This window comes from Azolla caroliniana, unplaced genomic scaffold (assembly GCF_043228905.1).
Source record: "Azolla caroliniana isolate FFs.n. ecotype wild unplaced genomic scaffold, voAzoCaro1.0.p SCAF_21, whole genome shotgun sequence".
Classification (NCBI taxonomy): domain Eukaryota; kingdom Viridiplantae; phylum Streptophyta; class Polypodiopsida; order Salviniales; family Salviniaceae; genus Azolla; species Azolla caroliniana.
This window is the reverse complement of record NW_028230456.1, coordinates 8,995,548-9,013,452: the sequence shown is the minus strand read 5'-3', so window position 1 is coordinate 9,013,452 and position 17,905 is coordinate 8,995,548. Positions and strand designations below refer to the sequence as shown.

Genomic DNA, 17,905 nt, shown 5'->3' with positions numbered 1-17,905 from the left:
TTCTCCAACAGTGGTATCAGAGCACAGGGATTCGTGAAGACTGCATGTGGCAGAAAGCATCCGATTTCTCTATTTTTCCCCCTCTGCGCATGTTATTTTTCTAGAACCTCGACAAAGGTAATATCTAGTACACGTTTTTTGTATGAACATTCTTCGTGCCAATTTTTTTTTGGGAAAAGAAAAATAGACCTTTGGTGAAAGGTAGAAACAGAGAGGACTCATTGTTTCTAGTATACAGAAGAGAGGATTTACACATAAAAACTTGTATTTGGTTTTTCCGATGCTTGCTCACTTGATGTGAGATTGTGACGTTGGAAGTTACGTCTCAGCTACATTCCATCTATCTTGGCTGATATAAGAGTGAGGTGTTGTCCTCAGTCGAACACACATACCTACCCTAGAACACATCCTTTAATTCCCATAGAAATCAATCTATGAGTGGAAAAGACCACCTTCAGATCCGTAAATTTGACGGATCCAACTTTGCCTTGTGGAAGAATCAGATGAGAGATGTCCTGATTCAAAGAAGGCAATTAAGAGCTATAAGTGGTGAAGTCAAGAGACCCGAGGGCATGACCAAGGACGATTGGGAAGAGCTCGATCTCTTGGCAATGTCTACCATAAGATTGCACCTAGCTGACAACGTGTATTTCACGGTCTTGGACTGTGACTCAGCTGAAAAGCTATGGACTAAACTATCCAATACATACAAAAAAGAGACTACATCAAACAAAGTTTATCTAATGAGAAAACTTTATGATCTTCGAATGAAGGACAATGACAGTGTCGCCTCTCATTTGAATGATTTTGATGCATTATGGTCACAATTACTGGCTCAAAAAATGATTTTTGATGATGAGCTGAAAAGTGTATTTTTGTTATGCACTTTGCCTAGCTCATGGAACACTTTTTGCACCGCTATTAGTGCTAGTGCACCAAATGGGAAATTAGTCTATAATGACATATGTGGAGCTCTTTTGGGTGAAGAAATTTGTAGAAAATATGTGATTGCATCACACAATGGAGATGCATATAATGTTTCTGATGTTGGTCCTCGCAAGAACCAACACCGTGGTAGGAGCCAAACAAGAAATAGTAGTGGAAATGATAGAGGTAGAAGCAAATCTAGGAAGAAAAATATGGAGTGTTATTACTGTCATAAAAAGGGACACCTTAAGAAAGACTGTTATGCCCTTAAAAATAAGGAGAAAGATAATGTTAGAGGACATGGTAGACAATCTAGTGGTCCCTCTTCCTCGTTGGAAACGGAGGAAGTAAATGCAACATGTGATGAGATGGACATCTTGGTCCTAGATGATGTTAGCACACATGCTGGGGTGAACACGGTCTTTTCCCCATCACATACGTGGTTGTTGGACTCCGGTGCATCGTTTCATGTGACTCCACATAGAGAGTGGTTCACATGTTATGAAGCCAAGTCGCTTGGGAAAGTTCGACTTGGAGACTCACATCAATGTGATGTGATTGGCATTGGAAATATCTCAATGCATTTTAGTGATGGTTCTCATCTGACCATTAAAGATGTACGCCACGTTCCTCAACTAACTCGTAGTTTGATTTCCGTTGGTCAGCTTGATGACAACGGATATAAGGTGATGTTTGCTTCTCAATCCTTTCGTATAACGAAAGGAAATATGATTGTTGCAAAAGGGAACAAAGTTGGTTCCCTCTACCCTTTATTTGTTCATCAAAAGGAACACTTGTTGGCTGTCACAGAACAGCCAATGACGAGCATTTGGCATGGTCGTTTAGGCCACATGTCAAGAAATGGCATGGAAATCCTATCTCGTTATGGCCACTTACCTAAGTTGTCATTCTCTGATTTTGCTTTATGTGAACATTGTCAACATGGTAAGCAAACTAGAAGTGCACATAAGACCAGTGTTAACTCATCCACTAAACCATTGGATCTTGTCCACACGGATGTTTGTGGACCTATGCCCACAAGATCTTTGGGCGGTGCACTATATTTTGTTACTTTCATTGATGATGCCACTAGGAAAGTTTGGGCTTATCCAATTAAGGGAAAGGATGATGTATACCCCACTTTCAGAAAATGGCTTAGTTCGGTTGAGCTGGAAAAGGACATAAAGCTCAAGGCCTTACGTTCAGACAATCGAGGTGAGTATACCTCTCATGAATTTGATGACTTTTGCAAGTCTAGAGGCATTCGAGAGAGTTTACAGCTCCTTACACCCCTGTCCAAAATGGTGTGGCTGAGAGGATGAACAGAACCATCCTGGACAGAGTTGTCTCTATGCTACACCATGCAAACCTCTCGCAAGGTTTTTGGGCACAGTCCATGTGATTAACCTATCACCGAACACAACCATAGGTTTAAAAGTGGCACAAGAGTTGTGGACAGGCAAGACACCTCATAATGCTCATCTTAGAGTTTTTGGATGCGAAGCATATGTACACATTCCAAAAACCTTAAGAAAGAAATTAGACAATAAATGCAGAAAATGTATATTTCTTGGTTACAGAATTGATGGGCAGTTTGGATATCGCTTATGGGATCCTGACACACGTACTGTGGTCAGAAGTAGTGATGTTGTTTTTGATGAGAACAAAATGCATAAACAGACCGTAAAGGAGGTAGAAGTGAGGAAGGTTGCATTTAAAGATAGTACGCCTTTTGTTTATGTAAAATAGAAAAATCTCACTGATGTAGATGCTTCTACATGTGGGCAATCACAAAAACCTGTTATTGGTCAGGATGAAAATGCCCAAAATGATGATGCTCAGCACAATAATGTGCAAGATGATGTTTATGCTCAGAATGATGTTTCTCATGCACAACCTGATGGTATTCAGGTTCAGGAATCATTGAGGAGATCTACGCGTGTCTCCAAGGCACCTAGTAAGTTTGTTGATTATGTAATGCTAACAGATGCCGGTGAGCCTTCATGTTACAATGAAGCCATATTTGTTCATGACCATACTAAATGGAAACAAGCCATGCAAAATGAATTGGACAGCATTTATAAAAATGGTACTTGGGATTTAGTACCTTTGCCAAAGGACAGGAAAGCATTGCCATGCAAATGGGTATACAAGTATAAGTATACATCTGATAGTGCTTCCCCAAAGTATAAAGCACGCTTGGTTGCCAAAGGTTTCAAACAAGAATATGGAATTGATTTTGATGAAACCTTTTCTCCTGTAGTTAAGATGATTACATTACGTATGTTGCTTTCATTGGCTGCAAATCAGAATTTGGAACTTGTCCAAATGGATGTGAAGACTGCCTTCTTGCATGGGGACCTTGATGAGGATATTTATATGGAACAACCAGAAGGTCATGAAGTATCGGGAAAAGAACATTTGGTATGTAAACGCAAGAAGAGTTTGTATGGGCTTAAGCAGTCCCCGAGGTTATGGTATCAGAAATTTGATGCTTTTATGAAGACTCAAGGATATATTAGAAGCAATGAGGATGCATGTCTTTATACAAAAAACTATTCAGATGGGAGTTTTATCACCTTGATATTATATGTTGATGACATGCTTATTGTTGGTAAAAACAAGGATGAGTTATCCTCGTTAAAGAAAAACTTGGGCCAGAATTTTGACATGAAGGATTTGGGAGATGCAAAACATATTTTTGGTATGCGTATCACTCGTGATAGGAGTAAGCGATGCATTTACTTGTCTCAAGCTGAGTACATATCGAAAGTGCTAAAGAGGTTTAATATGGAGAATGCAAAGCCGTTGAGCACTCCTTTGCCTACATATGTAAAACTGAGCACATGTGATTGCCCCACATCTGATGAAGACAAGAAATCTATGTCCACGGTTCCTTATCAATCCGCAGTCGGGAGTCTTATGTACGTTATGATAGCGACCAGGCCAGACATTGCTTTCGCAGTGGGAGCTGTGAGCAGATTTATGTCAAATCCTGGTAATAAACATTGGGAGGCAATTAAACTGATTTTAAGATATCTATGTGGCACTAAGAATAGGTGTCTATGTTTAGGTGGTGGAAATGTATCCATCATTGGATATACAGACTCTGATTATGCTGGCTGTTCTGACAGCAGAAAATCCACTTCAGGATACATTTTTCAGTTTATGGGAGGTGCGATATATTGGAGATCTCGTCTCCAAAAATGTACTGCTCTGTCCACTATAGAAGTAGAGTATGTCGCAGCTAGCGAAGGTTGTAAGGAAACCGTATGGTTGTCCAGATTAGCTTGTGACATGGGCATATCTAAGCTTGTACCCATACTGTTTTGTGATAGTCAGAGTGCCATTGCATTGGCTAAAAACCTAGTATACCATGCAAAGACCAAGCACATTGGAGTGAGATATCACTTCATTCGAGAATGCATAGCTGCTGGCTACATCAATCTTGAGAAAGTTGTTTCTCAAGAAAATGTTGCAGATGCATTGACCAAAGCTCTACCGCATGAAGCACTAGAGCATTGCTGCCACTTGATGGGGATTACTTAGGTCATGAGGTTACACATTGTGTAACATACTCATCAAGTAGGATGTGTAGGTCTTGTTCAATCTTCCCATCAGCTTTGCTGATCCCTAGTTTGGCCTTTTAGTGGGAGATTGACAGTAAGAAAAGGCCAAATATGTTATTTCTTACTATTTACGCATAGGTATAAAAACTAATAGAAATGAGGGTTTCTTGTGCCCCCAAAAAGTTGTTTGTGTATTTTTCTCTATCTGTGTGTTGTTCGACATTTTCTCTGCAGGTAAGGAAAAACAGTTGCTCGTCCGCCTCCATCCTTCTTCTCCAACAAACCTGAGACAAGATGACATGAATTTCGCAAGAGACGGCCAGAACAATGAACAGATAGCGGTCGACTAGTAGCCGAACAGCGGCCGGAAAACAGCCGAACAGTGGCCGGTCGAGTCGCCAGACAATGGTCGAGTGATGGCCAGATAGCGGTCGTACAGTGGCATTTCAAAAACGTGAGGGCAGATCTTAAAATTTTGTAAACTCACAACTCACACCAAAAAGAAAACACACACACACACACACACACATACACACAATATCATTTCAAGACTGAAAAAGAGAGTACCACAGTTCTATGTTCACGGATGTTCTGACTAAACGAGAGGTTCGTGCCGTTCAGTTTGTGTTTGTGTTACGCGTGTTCCGGGTCGATGGAGTTCCGACCAACGCAATAGGAGAAGACTGAGGGAGTTCCGGTCCAAAGACCGATGTTCATGTTTATTGAAGGCATGTGGGTTCACCCGTGCAAGGCGTTGTCCCACGGGCGTGCCATATGTGTTATCGGTGGGATTTGAAAGTGTATGAGAGTACAAGTGTGTTGGTAAGTGGATAGATAAGTGTGAATTCATTGTATTAAAAATCATGTGTAAGGATGAACCTCTTCTTGGCTCCACCCCCCACCCAACAACACCAATTATATAGCCCAGATCAAGGAGATTTGTGACACTCTCGCCTCCATCAACATGAACTTCGAGGAGGATGAAATGGTGCAAGTCTGCCTTGGAAGGTTAGCATCTAAGTTTGGAGCATTCCGAATGGCAGTCTGCACGAGGGAGAATACGTCGTCGTTTTTCGAGCTTCAATCAATGTTGCTCGTAGAAGAAAACCACGTGGGTGCGTCGACAAGTACGCACGCCGACAACGCGTAGAGAGACCCCATGGTCGTGGTGGACGAGGCGGGTCGGCACGCAATGGAGGTGGCCAACAAGAGCAAAATTTGTGGCATAATCGAAATGCTGACAACAGTTCTGGACACTCCACAAATAGGGGGAGTCATGGTAGCACCTGGAGCCGGCAAGGGAATGCCGCAACGGATTGCTGGTAGTGTGGCAAGAAGGGCCATAGAGAGAGCGAATGCTTGAAGAAACGAGCAGATTCGGACAAGGCCAGATTGAGCCGAGGAGACACAGATAGGCGTTAGAGATCACACTACGTAGAAGGCTCAGGGCGAGCTAGAACCGGCCCTACCTTCGTCATGAAGCACAAAGCCAACTCGATGGTGGTGAACACCTCAAGGTCAAATGAGGTGTGGTATGTGGATTCGGGTGCATCAAACCACATGACGAACCACCAGGAGTGGTTCTCGACTTTGAAAAAGCCGGAGCAGTCGGGGATTGTCAAAACTGGTGATGACACCCCTCACCCCATTGAACACATTGGAGATGTCCCTCTTAGCCATTTCGGCCAGAAGGGAATCATGAGAAATGTCTTGCACATGCTGACAATCACCAAAAATCTGGTGTCAGTCAGATAGATGGTCGACCAAGGCATGCAAGTTTGATTTACTCATCTTGGGTGCTTAATAGAAGAGGAAGGCAAGACGATCGCACAAGGGTGTCGAGAAGGGAGGATGTTCATCCTCGAGACCAACAACATAGGCACCACTATGTTTGCGAAAGGGAAAAAGGTCAAATCAGATATCGACCTATGGCACAAGCGGTTCGGCCACGTCAACTTCCCACGGCATCGAGAGATGCAGACGAAAAACATTGTTTTCAGCTTGCTGAAATTCAATGGCCGAAAGGGTCATGTCTGTGAAGCCTGCCAATTAGGGAAGCATCACCGACTTTCCATTCCCAAATGACAAAAATCGGAGCTAAAACAAGCTTAATTTAATCCATTCGGATGTATGAGAACTGGCACAAAACGTGAGTCTCGGTGGGAGCTGATACTTTATGACTTTCATCAATGATTTCACTCGGCATACCTGGGCATGCACGATAGAGAAGAAAAGCGAAGTCTTCTCCTGCTTCTTGAATGTGAAGAGCCTTGCCGAACAGGAGATAGGCCATAAAATCAAATGTCTTAGGACCAATGGCAAAGAGGAGCACTTTGGTGCCTATTCATCTTTCCCAAAAATCAAATAGGGTGAAGTCGTTGGAGTCCCAAACAAGGATGTCTTGAAGATCGAGGTGTAGCAGCAGGTGTGTTTCTGATTGACAGAATTTCGTATTACGGTTGATTTTTGCCTTTAGTGATGATTAGGGTTTGTGTTTCCCTTAAGTGGTTTAGGGTTTCAGATTACAAATTTCAGATTACAAGTTTTTGGTTACAAATTTCTAATTACAAATTTCTGATTACTGTCGCAATGTGTTGTAAATTTTGCACCAATTCTCATGACAAATTCTGATTAGGGTTTCTGATTTTTTAAGTGGCTGATTTTTGATACATGTTGAAAAGGACAGATTACAAATTGCAGATTACTGTCTCAAAGTGTTGTAATTTTGCACCAAATTTAGATTAAAAATTCTGTTTTTGCACTAATTCTAATTATTGATTTTCTATTTCAGGTGGCTCGTTCCTCCCTATCCTAGAGTGCTGAACTTGGCAAAATTTTGCAAGACAAAGGAGGACTTTCACAACATATATGGTATGTCACTCGAGGGTATTGACCCTGCTGTTCTAACTGATTGATTGATTAGTGATGTAGACTGGATGTCAATATATAAAGTGCCTAGAGTGAAAGGCAAGGTCAAGCTCAAGCATGTACGATCGAACCTGTACGACGACTGCATGAGACTGCACCAGAAAGTACATCAAGAGATCCCGGTCAACAACGAGTTGTCTGTTTCATTTGCCAAAGCTTTTGCATATGAGTATTGCAAAACAGCGAAGGAATCTCATGACCTTGAAATGTACAAGGTAGCTTGGGCAATTTATGGTGAGGCATCGGTAGAAAGATGTCGAAAGATGGGGAACTTGCAACAAAAAAGGGCAAGATTTTGGAGCATGGCAATTCATGATGCAACTACGGACACCCAACAAATCAACAAGTATACGCCACACCGACACACAATGAAAGCCAATGTCGAGGATATAGGTGAGAGCCTGATTAGCTATATGCTAAAAAATGTCCAGATCCTGTCGCACCTCAAGGTGTTCGGAAGCATTGCGAATGTACGCATCCCAAACGAACAACGACAGAAGCTCAACGCGAAGTCGGAGGAATGTATCCTCATAGGATACTCGTCCAAGAAGAAGGCATACAAGTGTTACAACCCTTCTACCCGAGTGGTTCGGGAAAATCGAGACGTAGTCTTCGACGAGTCCGCATCCTGGTATGCACCAGAGACAACTTCGAGTCTGACTCCGCTCGACCCGAAATTCGCCGAACAAGACGTAAAAGATGGAGATCGCTTCAAACACATGTTCGAAGAAAGTCAGATTAGGGCAAAGCCTAGTGGGCCACAAGAGCCCCCACACGACCCAAGCACGTCGCGGCCAAGTACGAACTTGGACAAAGGCAAAGGTAAGATGCCCGAATACGAAGTCGACCACCCCGACGACAATGATTCGGATGGATCGGCTCCATCACTAGACAATGAGTTCGGTGTACCCATCATGCGTACACCCGGAGTAAAGAAGGTGCTCACATCGGCGAGCAAAAAACTTCGACGCTCTTCTAGAGAGAAGAGTCACGTCACTCGGCTTGGCTACAACGAGTATATGGCCCATCATTACGCCTTCGTGATGAAGGTAGCAGCCGAACAAGAGCCCGAGAGCTCTACAGAAGTGGCTTGTAACCCACGATGGGTGAAAACAGTCGGCCAATTTCGCACGATAAGCCTTCATCACATGCTTGAGGGGGAGGAACCGAAACTGCCACAAAAACGTCGAAGCTGAAAGAATCAATACCGGCCATCCAAAGCCGAAGCCGATTTAAACAAATCGAAGATCCAAACATCGAAAGCCAAAGTGGACATCGGATGCCCCGTTCTTGAGCTTGAGGGGGCATGTTGAGAGATTAAGCTCAACTTAGTTTAGTTAGTTAGTCAACCATGTAACTTCGTAGTTACCTAGATAGAATCTAGTTAGAAGTGTTGACTATAATGCCTTAAATAGGACCTTGTATTTAAGTGGGATATTCTAGATCCTCCACTCCTAAGTACATTTAATATAGGACTTACACCTTTGTACCTATATTATCCTCACACATGTGCACCCTTGCACATGAGATCTATATATACCTCATTGTAGGTATTTTTAAATTTGATGATCATAATGCTAATTTAAAATAGTTACTCATCCCCCATCTTGTGTTGTTTATAAGTGTATCTCTCTCTCTCTCTCTTCCTCTCCCACACATACACGCAACATATCACATAATCTTCTCCTTATCAACTAATCACATAATTAGGTACTAATTAACCCTTGCTTAATTATTTACCTAAGTCTTAACACTATGAGATGGTGATAATTTTTTTATGTGATGTAAATGTTGCTCTTTTACTCATAAAGGAAATTCATTTGGAGAATTTGCCAATCAAAATTTATTTTTCCCCAAAAAACACTACTTCGCATTAGTTAGCAAACAGAATACAATGGAGTTCAACCCGAATACACAATGGGATCAAAATATACAACTCCAGAACTAGTAACAAAACAACAAAAACTCATGCGGCCCCTATCTCCAACAAAACTGAAATAAGCCCCATTTTACCCCATCTGTACTTATCCCAATGAAAATAAAATTCTCCAAATGGATTTCAAAATCAAAATTTAAGGTGAATTGAGATAAAAATCAAAACCGAGTCTTTAAAGATGAATAAGATTAACACCAATTCATTGTGAAGTTTTCATTTTTGCTCATAATGGAATTTCACGTGGACAACGTAGAGAATTCGCCAATTCGTTTCATGTGAAAGAGTTTCTTTAAGATAAATAAGATCACTATCAATTTTCAAAACCAAGTGGATTAAAAGATTAACTATATTAACATCAATGACCAGACATTTAAAAGCAACAATTCTTTAAAAATGTTGTACTCTTGCCCTTAAGGGTAATCCACTTGGACAACTTGGGCAAAATTGCAAACATGCATGAGATAGATTAGTTTACATGAATAAGATACAAAACAGTTTTCACTACCAAGTATGTTAAAAAGTCTAGTGTATTGATGTTCTTGACTGCATTTTAGATAACACCAATTCACTTTATGATTTGTAGCCACAATGTCATTCACATATATGATTTACTAAAGTTGTATGTGGTTAGCATATTCTTAAACCATAACGCTGAGAGCCTTGGATATCTATTGAACTCTTCATCAACATAAATTATTCCAAACTTTTGTGTTGATAAACCATAAACGGACTCAAATCCATCAATAAGAGACCATATGTATAATCCCAAAACGTTTGACCCATTTCTGTATTATGAAGAAGAGAAAAAGCCATTTATCGATAAATGTTAGGTCCATTTGTTAGATAAATGAGATAACATATGATAGAGGCATTACCTTATTCCGACAATCAAGGACTTCATGTATGATGAATAGTATCTTATACGATCCACATCATTAAGGCTTGCATTAAATCCAGCACCTAAAAACATAAAACAATCCACATGATTGATATTTAGATTAAACCAACCCAACAACTAAAAACATAAAACAAGGTGTTGCAGCATTTTTTTCAATTATAAGTCTTCATTGTTAAGAATTATTTTAATGGTTATGTACTCACAAAGCATTTCATTTATTTGCCACACTTGTGAAATTAAGGTCTTACTTTTAGACATGCTATGTCTCTTAAGTAATTCTGTCTATGCAAAGAGAACTAGACATCAACTTAATATGACACACATTTCCAAAGAGTATTTCAATGGTTGTGATTCTTATCACGAGAAATAGGAAGTTGCCAAATACAACTTGATGCTTTTATGTATCATGACCTACATGCATCCAAGCACTTAGAGTTCAACATCTAATTAATAAAAATTGGTGGCACACAATATATTTCGAATACAATGTAGACAACGAAAGGCCGATAATTACTATGCATAAGATTACATGTGAAGAGTTTTAGAAGTAGAAACTATTGACATTCCAAGAGAAAACCCAAACAAGAGCAATGATGACAACATGAATAGAGAGATAGATGACATTTCATGATTGTGCGTAGTAAGAGTTTATATTAGTCATATATCAAAGCATGATAATTAAGTTGTCGAATAAGTTTACACCAACGTATGGATAATTGACAAGTATATTCATTGTATCTCGTACCCCAACACCCCATCTCACATCGATGAAGAATATGTGAGCTAAGTCATATAGAAGCAATGGTTTGTACGACAAACAACATGACTTGATATAGCATGTGTAGGGGATTTCTATTTTATTCTTTTATAAATATTTTAATATGAATGGGAAGATGTGTGCACCTACATGCATGCATGTGAAGAGTGTATCCGATTTTTTACCTAATGATGTGATGTACGTGGGGAAGTTGTCATAATGCTCCCTCACATAGGCAAGGCTTTTCTCAATGCACCATGGAACAACATAGTCTCCAGTGTACTCACCAATTGGAATGTTATCTTTATAACCTGGATCAACGAAGGCCATGCATGGTGTGAGTATATTGGACATGAAAACATTATGAGAAACTTATGAACTTGGGTAATTGATGACTAATAATATATATGTAGATAAATATATGTATATCACCAGTTCGTGTAATGTTAATGTCCTGCCAATATCCAGTGTTGGGAAGATAGTGATCATCGTAGGTGCAATAGATGGCGGTGACAGAATTCAAGCCAAGAAAGTCGATAGAGCCTCTCAAACGGATGGACTCCTCTGTTGTAAAATTTGGTAGGCGTGATCCTAGCATTTCCCTCATTACTTGAGGGTACTCCCCTTTAAGTAGAGGTTGTATAAACCATCCAACTGTGAATTGCATGGCCCTCTCGGATGCCTCTAGGTCTGCCGTCGAATTGCTAAGTGGCTCATACCACTTGAACCATATGACCATTCCAATATCACCATGTTGACTTCCCTATACATATATATATATATATATATATATATCAAAGAGAGACAAGTATTATGAAGATTGCTTGGACTAATACAATGTTATTGTTCATATGGTTGTCCAAACGTTTGCCATATTATTAATATAATATGTTTGTCCACCAATATAATGTTGTCACTTCATATAGTTTCTAGTGAGCATTAGCTTGACTTGATGCTTTTAGCTAGAGGTAGTGGTGACTCACTAGGTATTTCTGTCGATATAGTTCAACTGCCGACGCATGTGCAAGGAGGACATGGTGTGCTGCAATGTAGGGTTCAGTAGCAGAGTCCCCGATAGTGCAGTTAGATGGGAGGACGTAAGTGGGAATGCTACACCTCCCAGGCGGGGCCGCCCTCCCAGCATACCCCCATGGCACGAAGTCATTCGCCTCGTCGAATGTCACCCAATGCTTCACTCGATCCCCAAATGCATCGAAGCATACGTTGGCATAGTACACGAAATCATCTCTAGCCCCAAATAAACACCCACAATTATATATGAGAATCATAAACAACCAAATCCATTTGGTGTTCTTTCTTGTCCTATATGCATGCATATGTATGCATATGTATGTATGTATGTATGTATGTATATATGTATGCATGCGCGGAGAGTTAAATTGATTAGTTAACATGGATGGAGTGCACGGAAAAAAGGTACGCACATGAATAAGGGACTCAATAATCCTCCATAGCTCTCTTCCAGACTCTGCGGCATATCTTGCTCGTACAATGTCACCATAGCTTCAATCCCTGACATACCATATATATATATATATATATATATGTGGTAGTAAGTTAAGTATATATTTATTAACATGAGGAGTATATTTATGCATTAGCCACAAATTATGTACCTGCATCGATGAGACTGTTGATTAGATCATTGTAAAAATCAATACCCGCTTGGTTAACATCACCCCTACTCCCATCTGATCAACGGATTATATATACGCAACAAGTCAATTCTTCTGTCAGAAATCTGCTTGGTCGTGAGCTAAAATCGGGATTAAGGAGAAATTGTGATACCGATTGTGAAGTTGCTTACATTGAACAAAGTATTGTGTACTACAAATTATGAATATATGCTAATTACCATCGGTTAATTACAAAAATGGTTGGATGGATGGAATTAGTTACTTGGGAGAATTCGAGTCCATGCGATGGAGAATCTATAGCTATCCAAACCGAGGTCCGCCATTAATTGAATATCCTCCTATAATTACATCACATTATATACCATGTATTATTAGATCCTTAATTCTGACATTGTATACTTCCCTTCAACGACAACAAATAAATAAATAAAATTACATGGTAGTGATGATATTGATCACCACCATCATTCGGAGTAGTGTTATCCTCTACTATTCCTGCACAGAGATGAAATTATGAGCTCAAGTTTACATGTAGAACTAATCGAAACAGTATGTATATATATATGCATTACCAAAACCTTAAACCCTAAACCCTAATCACCAATAATAGTAAAAAGCTTAATGAGGAGTTAGTGAGAGATGAATATATATATAAGAAGAAAATCAAGAGCACAAACCATCTTCTAGAGCAAAAGCATCCCAAGTGCTCACACTTTTACCATCAATGAAGGCAGCTCCTTCATGCTGTACAATATATTACACACAAATTTAGTTATGCGGGGTAAGCTTTACAAGATTAGAATCACAAGTAATGAAATCCATTAGAATACAAGCAATGTATACAAAATGTAGAATTATAAATTTGCTTGCACACATATATATATATATACCTTAAATGCCCATGTGAGGGCACCGAACTTAAAATTGTCGGGAAAGGCTCTCCGGTCGATGTAAGTATCGTTAGGGAAGCTATCATAATCCTCATCAATAATAATGCCATTACTGCTAGGTGGGGCTTTTAATCCCCATGATTCTATTGTTAAGCATGAGCAAAGGAAGAAGAAGAAGAAGAAGAAGGGCCATGGTAGTTGCTTAAGCAGAGCCATGTGTATTCAAGCTTGCTGAAGGACTACTAATAATGTTAGCCTTCCTTATTCTTAAACCCCCACTACCACCACCACCATAAATTTTGTCAGATTTCATCATAACTATCTCTCTTCCTGCGTTTCTTTTTGTGATAATTTGTCAGATTTCACCATAACTATCTCTCTTCCTGCGTTTCTTTTTGTGATAATTTGTCAGATTTCACCATAACTATCTCTGTTCCTGCGTTTCTTTTTGTGATAACTTGTCAGATTTCACCATAACTATCTCTCTTCCTTCGTTTCTTTTTGTGATAATTTGTCAGATTTCACCATAACTATCTCTCTTTCTGCGTTTCTTTTTTGTGATCCCACACGAGAAGCATGTGGAAAATACACCCTTTTGAGAAATTCAGCATATTGTGTATACCCCCCCCCCCCCCCATTTATCTTATCACTATTACTTGTTCTCAGGTAAATATTATTTTGTGATATCTTTTGTCCTATATATGTATAGGCCATTCACCTTATTATTCTTCGGTTGTATAAATCATAGTATGTACTACGTGTATTTGGATTCGAGAATGTTTCAAGTCATTCCAGAATAGTAAACACCCTAGAAGAATGGTAAATACCATACTTTTTTGTATTCATCATTTATTTATAAGGTAAATTTTTTTAAAATGTAAGAAATTTATGGTAAACATCATTTATTTATAAGGTAAATTTTTTTAAAAGGTAAGAAATTTATGGTAAAATGCGTAAAAGAAAAACATAAAGAATGTTTTGATAATATATCATTTTTTATAAGGCAATTGTTTATAAAGGTAAGAAGAAGAAGAAGGGCAATGGTAGTTGCTTAAGCATAGCCATATGTATTCAAGCTAAATGACTATGCTAATGTTGCCTTCCTTTTTCTTAAACCCCACTACCACCACCACCATACATAGCTACAAACATAATTGTCCGAACCATAACTATCTCTCTTTCTCCTATTCTTTTTGTGATCCCACACGAGAAGCATGCGGAAAATACACCCTTTGATAATTCAGCATATTATGTACGCCATTAATGTTATTACTATTGGTTCGTAGGTAAATAATATTTATGATATCTTTTGTGGAATAGGCCATTTATGTTATTATTCTTTAGTTGTATAAATCATAGTATGAACCATACATACCATACGTGCATTCACATTCGAGAATGTTTCATTCATTCGAGTATGGTAAACACCCTTAAAGCATGGTAGATACCATACTTTTGTATTCATCAATTATTATAAGGTAATTTATTTTAAAGGTAAGATATTTAAGGTAAACAACGTTAAAAGAAAAACCTAAGAATGTTTTGATAATATACGCATTCGTACATAATACCTTAAATGCCCATGTGTCTCGTACTTGTCCATGACAATGTGAGGGCAGCTAATTTGAAATTATCAGGAAAGGCTTTCCGGTCAATAATAATGCCATCAATGTTAGGTGGGGGTATTAATCCCCATGATTCTATTGTTAAGCATGGCCAAAGGAATATGAAGAAGGGCAATGGTAGTTGCTTAAGCAGAGCCATATATTCAAGCTAAAGGATTGCCAATGTTGCCTTCCTTATTCTAAAACCCCACTACCACCACCACCATGGATAGCTACAAACATAATTGTGGGAACTATAAGGATTTCTCTTTTTGCTTTTCTTTTTGTGATCCCACACCCTTTGAGAATTCAACATAGTACGTACGCCATTTATGTTATTACTATTACTTGTTCACATGTAAGTATTATATGTGATATAGTTTGTCCTATAGGCCATTTATCTTATTATTCTTCAGTTGTATAAATCATAGTAAGAACCATACATACCATATGTGCATTCACATTTGAGAATGGTAAACACCCTCGAAGTATGGTAAATGCCACTCTTTTCTATTCATCATTTATTATAAGGTAATTTTTTTTAAATGTAAGAAATTTAAGGTAAATTGCGTATAAAAAAACATAAGAATGTATAACATACACATTTGTACATAATGCCTTAAATGCCCATACAAGACGGAGTTGTTTTGTCAGGTAGGTCCAACATGATTGCTCCCCCTTATACCCGAGGCTCCTCCTCATGTGTTCGTGACATCTTGTCGATAGTAGAAGTTGTGCTCATGGGATTGCCCTAGGTTGTGTTGGCCATGCTTGAATCAACCTCTTCTGTGACGACCTTGTCCTCTTCCTCCATCTAAGTTCGAATAGATCATGTGTACCTCTTGCACATTGCTCCTCGAGTGGACATGGTTTTCTTCAACTAGTAACATTAACTACACAAGGGAGGATTCTATCTTGTGAGAATGTCTGACCTTATTGCGTGGAACTGAGGTGCCAAGCCTCCGATGCATATCTGCACTATTTCATCGTCATTAATGCTGACATTGATCGACCGGAGGGCATCGCACAACTCCTTGATGTTCAAGGTGTTGCTGACGGAGTTGAAGCTTGTGAGCAACCATATTGGCTGCGAAGATTTTCTTGAGGTTCCCACACGCCTCCTTCAACGTTTTTGCTTCTCGAATGTAGAGGAGCATGTGATCATGTATGCATTGTGCCAGGCAGTACAACACACGACTTGCAGCCTGCTCCTAGGTTGGGTAGTTGGCATGTGTCGGGTTGGGTTGCGTTTCATGTGCTCCTTTGGTGTAGCCCCAATAGCCTTGGCCGGCAAGGTATTGGTGCATCTTCTATTCCGAAGATGCAAATTTGTTTCTGTCGAGTTTCTCGGTAGGAAGAGCGCTTCACATTTGACTATTCATCTTGAATCTTCTTCTAATACGTTCGTGTTCACAAGTAGAAGGCTTGCGCATTCCACTTGTAGATTGTTCTTGAAAATATCCAAATATACCCACTCTACAAAAATTGAATGCACTAGTATCACATGTTCCACAACTTGATTAGAATTTGCAAAATTAAAAAAACATGATAGGTCTTCGAGTGGAGAACATTTGAACTTAAATTAAGTTTGGATGTGTTGATATGTTAATGCCTGTAAAGAATCGATGGTGATTCTTGTGTAGCGGAAGAGATGTGTGTTATGTGTATGTGTGAGAGGAAAGAGGAGAGGAGAGAAACACAAGATGGATAAGAGACAAAATGAAGTACTCAAGAAGAAGGAGATGTATATTAACAAGGAGAATATGATAAATGAAAATGTAGCATTTCAAGGAGTCACAACCGACTTGGTATGAAGTATGAGGAGGGTGCTTTATATATAGTCACCCTCTCTCTTCATTAACTTACAACAACCACTCTCTCTCTTGGGGAATGTGAAGACTCATAGTCATGGGGAATATGTAACTCATTAGTTATGTGTCATAGAATATGAATCTATGACACATAGTTAATGTGTAGAGAGTAGTGGTGTGACTCTTGACCTTTGAGTAATCATAGATTCTCAAAAGGTGTGTTCACACGTTGTGCTATGTTGAGCTTGATTCTCAACACGCCCCCTCAAGCTCAACTCGGGTTGGTTCCTTTCGATTGATGTCCGCTTTAGTTGGTATCCGGTTCGGACAATCTCCGGTGTTCGCTTCGGCTGGTACTCAGTTCGGACGGTATCCGGTTCTCGCTTGTACTCCCCCTCAAGCTTGGCAAGTCAGGGATCGTCAATCCAAGGTCTGACATGAATTGCCGAAGCTTGTCGGCTCCTAAGGCTTTGGTGAAGATATCAGCCGTTTGAAGGTTCGTGTTGATATGTTGAAGGTCGACATCTCCGGCCTGTACGTGCTCTTGAATGAAGTGATAGTGCACTTCGATATACTTTGTGCATGCGTGGAACACCGGGTTCCGAGCAAGATATATATTGCTCATGTTGTCGCACTAAAGGGGAATCAGATCCTTGATGGGAACGCCCAGATCCTTCAAAATCCTCCTAAGCCATACGACGTCACATGCAGCTACGGTTGCGCCCCTGTATTCCGCCTCCGTACTCGAAAGAGCGACGGTAGGCTGCTTCTTGCTACTCCACGAAATCGCTCCGCTACCGAGGGAGAAGACAAATCTGGAGGTCGATCGTCAATTGGCTTTGTAGCCAGCCCAGTCTGCGTCTGTGTACCCTTTGAGTCGTATTGGTGTGGCCGATGCATAGAGAATGTCGTAATCTGTTGTGCCGC

The 17,905-nt window shown here is 39.8% G+C and overlaps 1 protein-coding gene across 2 annotated transcripts; it reads right to left on the bottom strand.

The window, feature by feature from the left end:
- Window positions 1-9,916: 9,916 nt before the first annotated feature.
- On the bottom strand, window positions 9,917-15,340 carry LOC147850596 (coniferin beta-glucosidase-like). Of its 2 annotated transcripts, XM_087336845.1 has the most exons (12): window positions 15,240-15,340; window positions 13,564-13,682; window positions 13,351-13,417; window positions 13,110-13,168; window positions 12,936-13,011; window positions 12,653-12,727; window positions 12,461-12,548; window positions 11,999-12,263; window positions 11,448-11,778; window positions 11,201-11,326; window positions 10,236-10,320; window positions 9,917-10,145 (listed from the first exon to the last, which is right to left on the bottom strand). In XM_087336845.1, the coding sequence occupies exons 1-12, from the start codon at window positions 15,325-15,327 to the stop codon at window positions 9,956-9,958; spliced, it is 1,569 nt and encodes a 522-aa protein (XP_087192971.1). In that variant the 5' UTR covers window positions 15,328-15,340; the 3' UTR covers window positions 9,917-9,955. The 2 variants fall into 2 exon arrangements, with proteins under 2 accessions (XP_087192971.1, XP_087192970.1); XM_087336844.1 differs by lacking the exon at window positions 15,240-15,340 and having other exon boundaries at window positions 9,919-10,145; window positions 13,564-13,794.
- Between the last annotated feature and the right edge of the window lie 2,565 nt (window positions 15,341-17,905).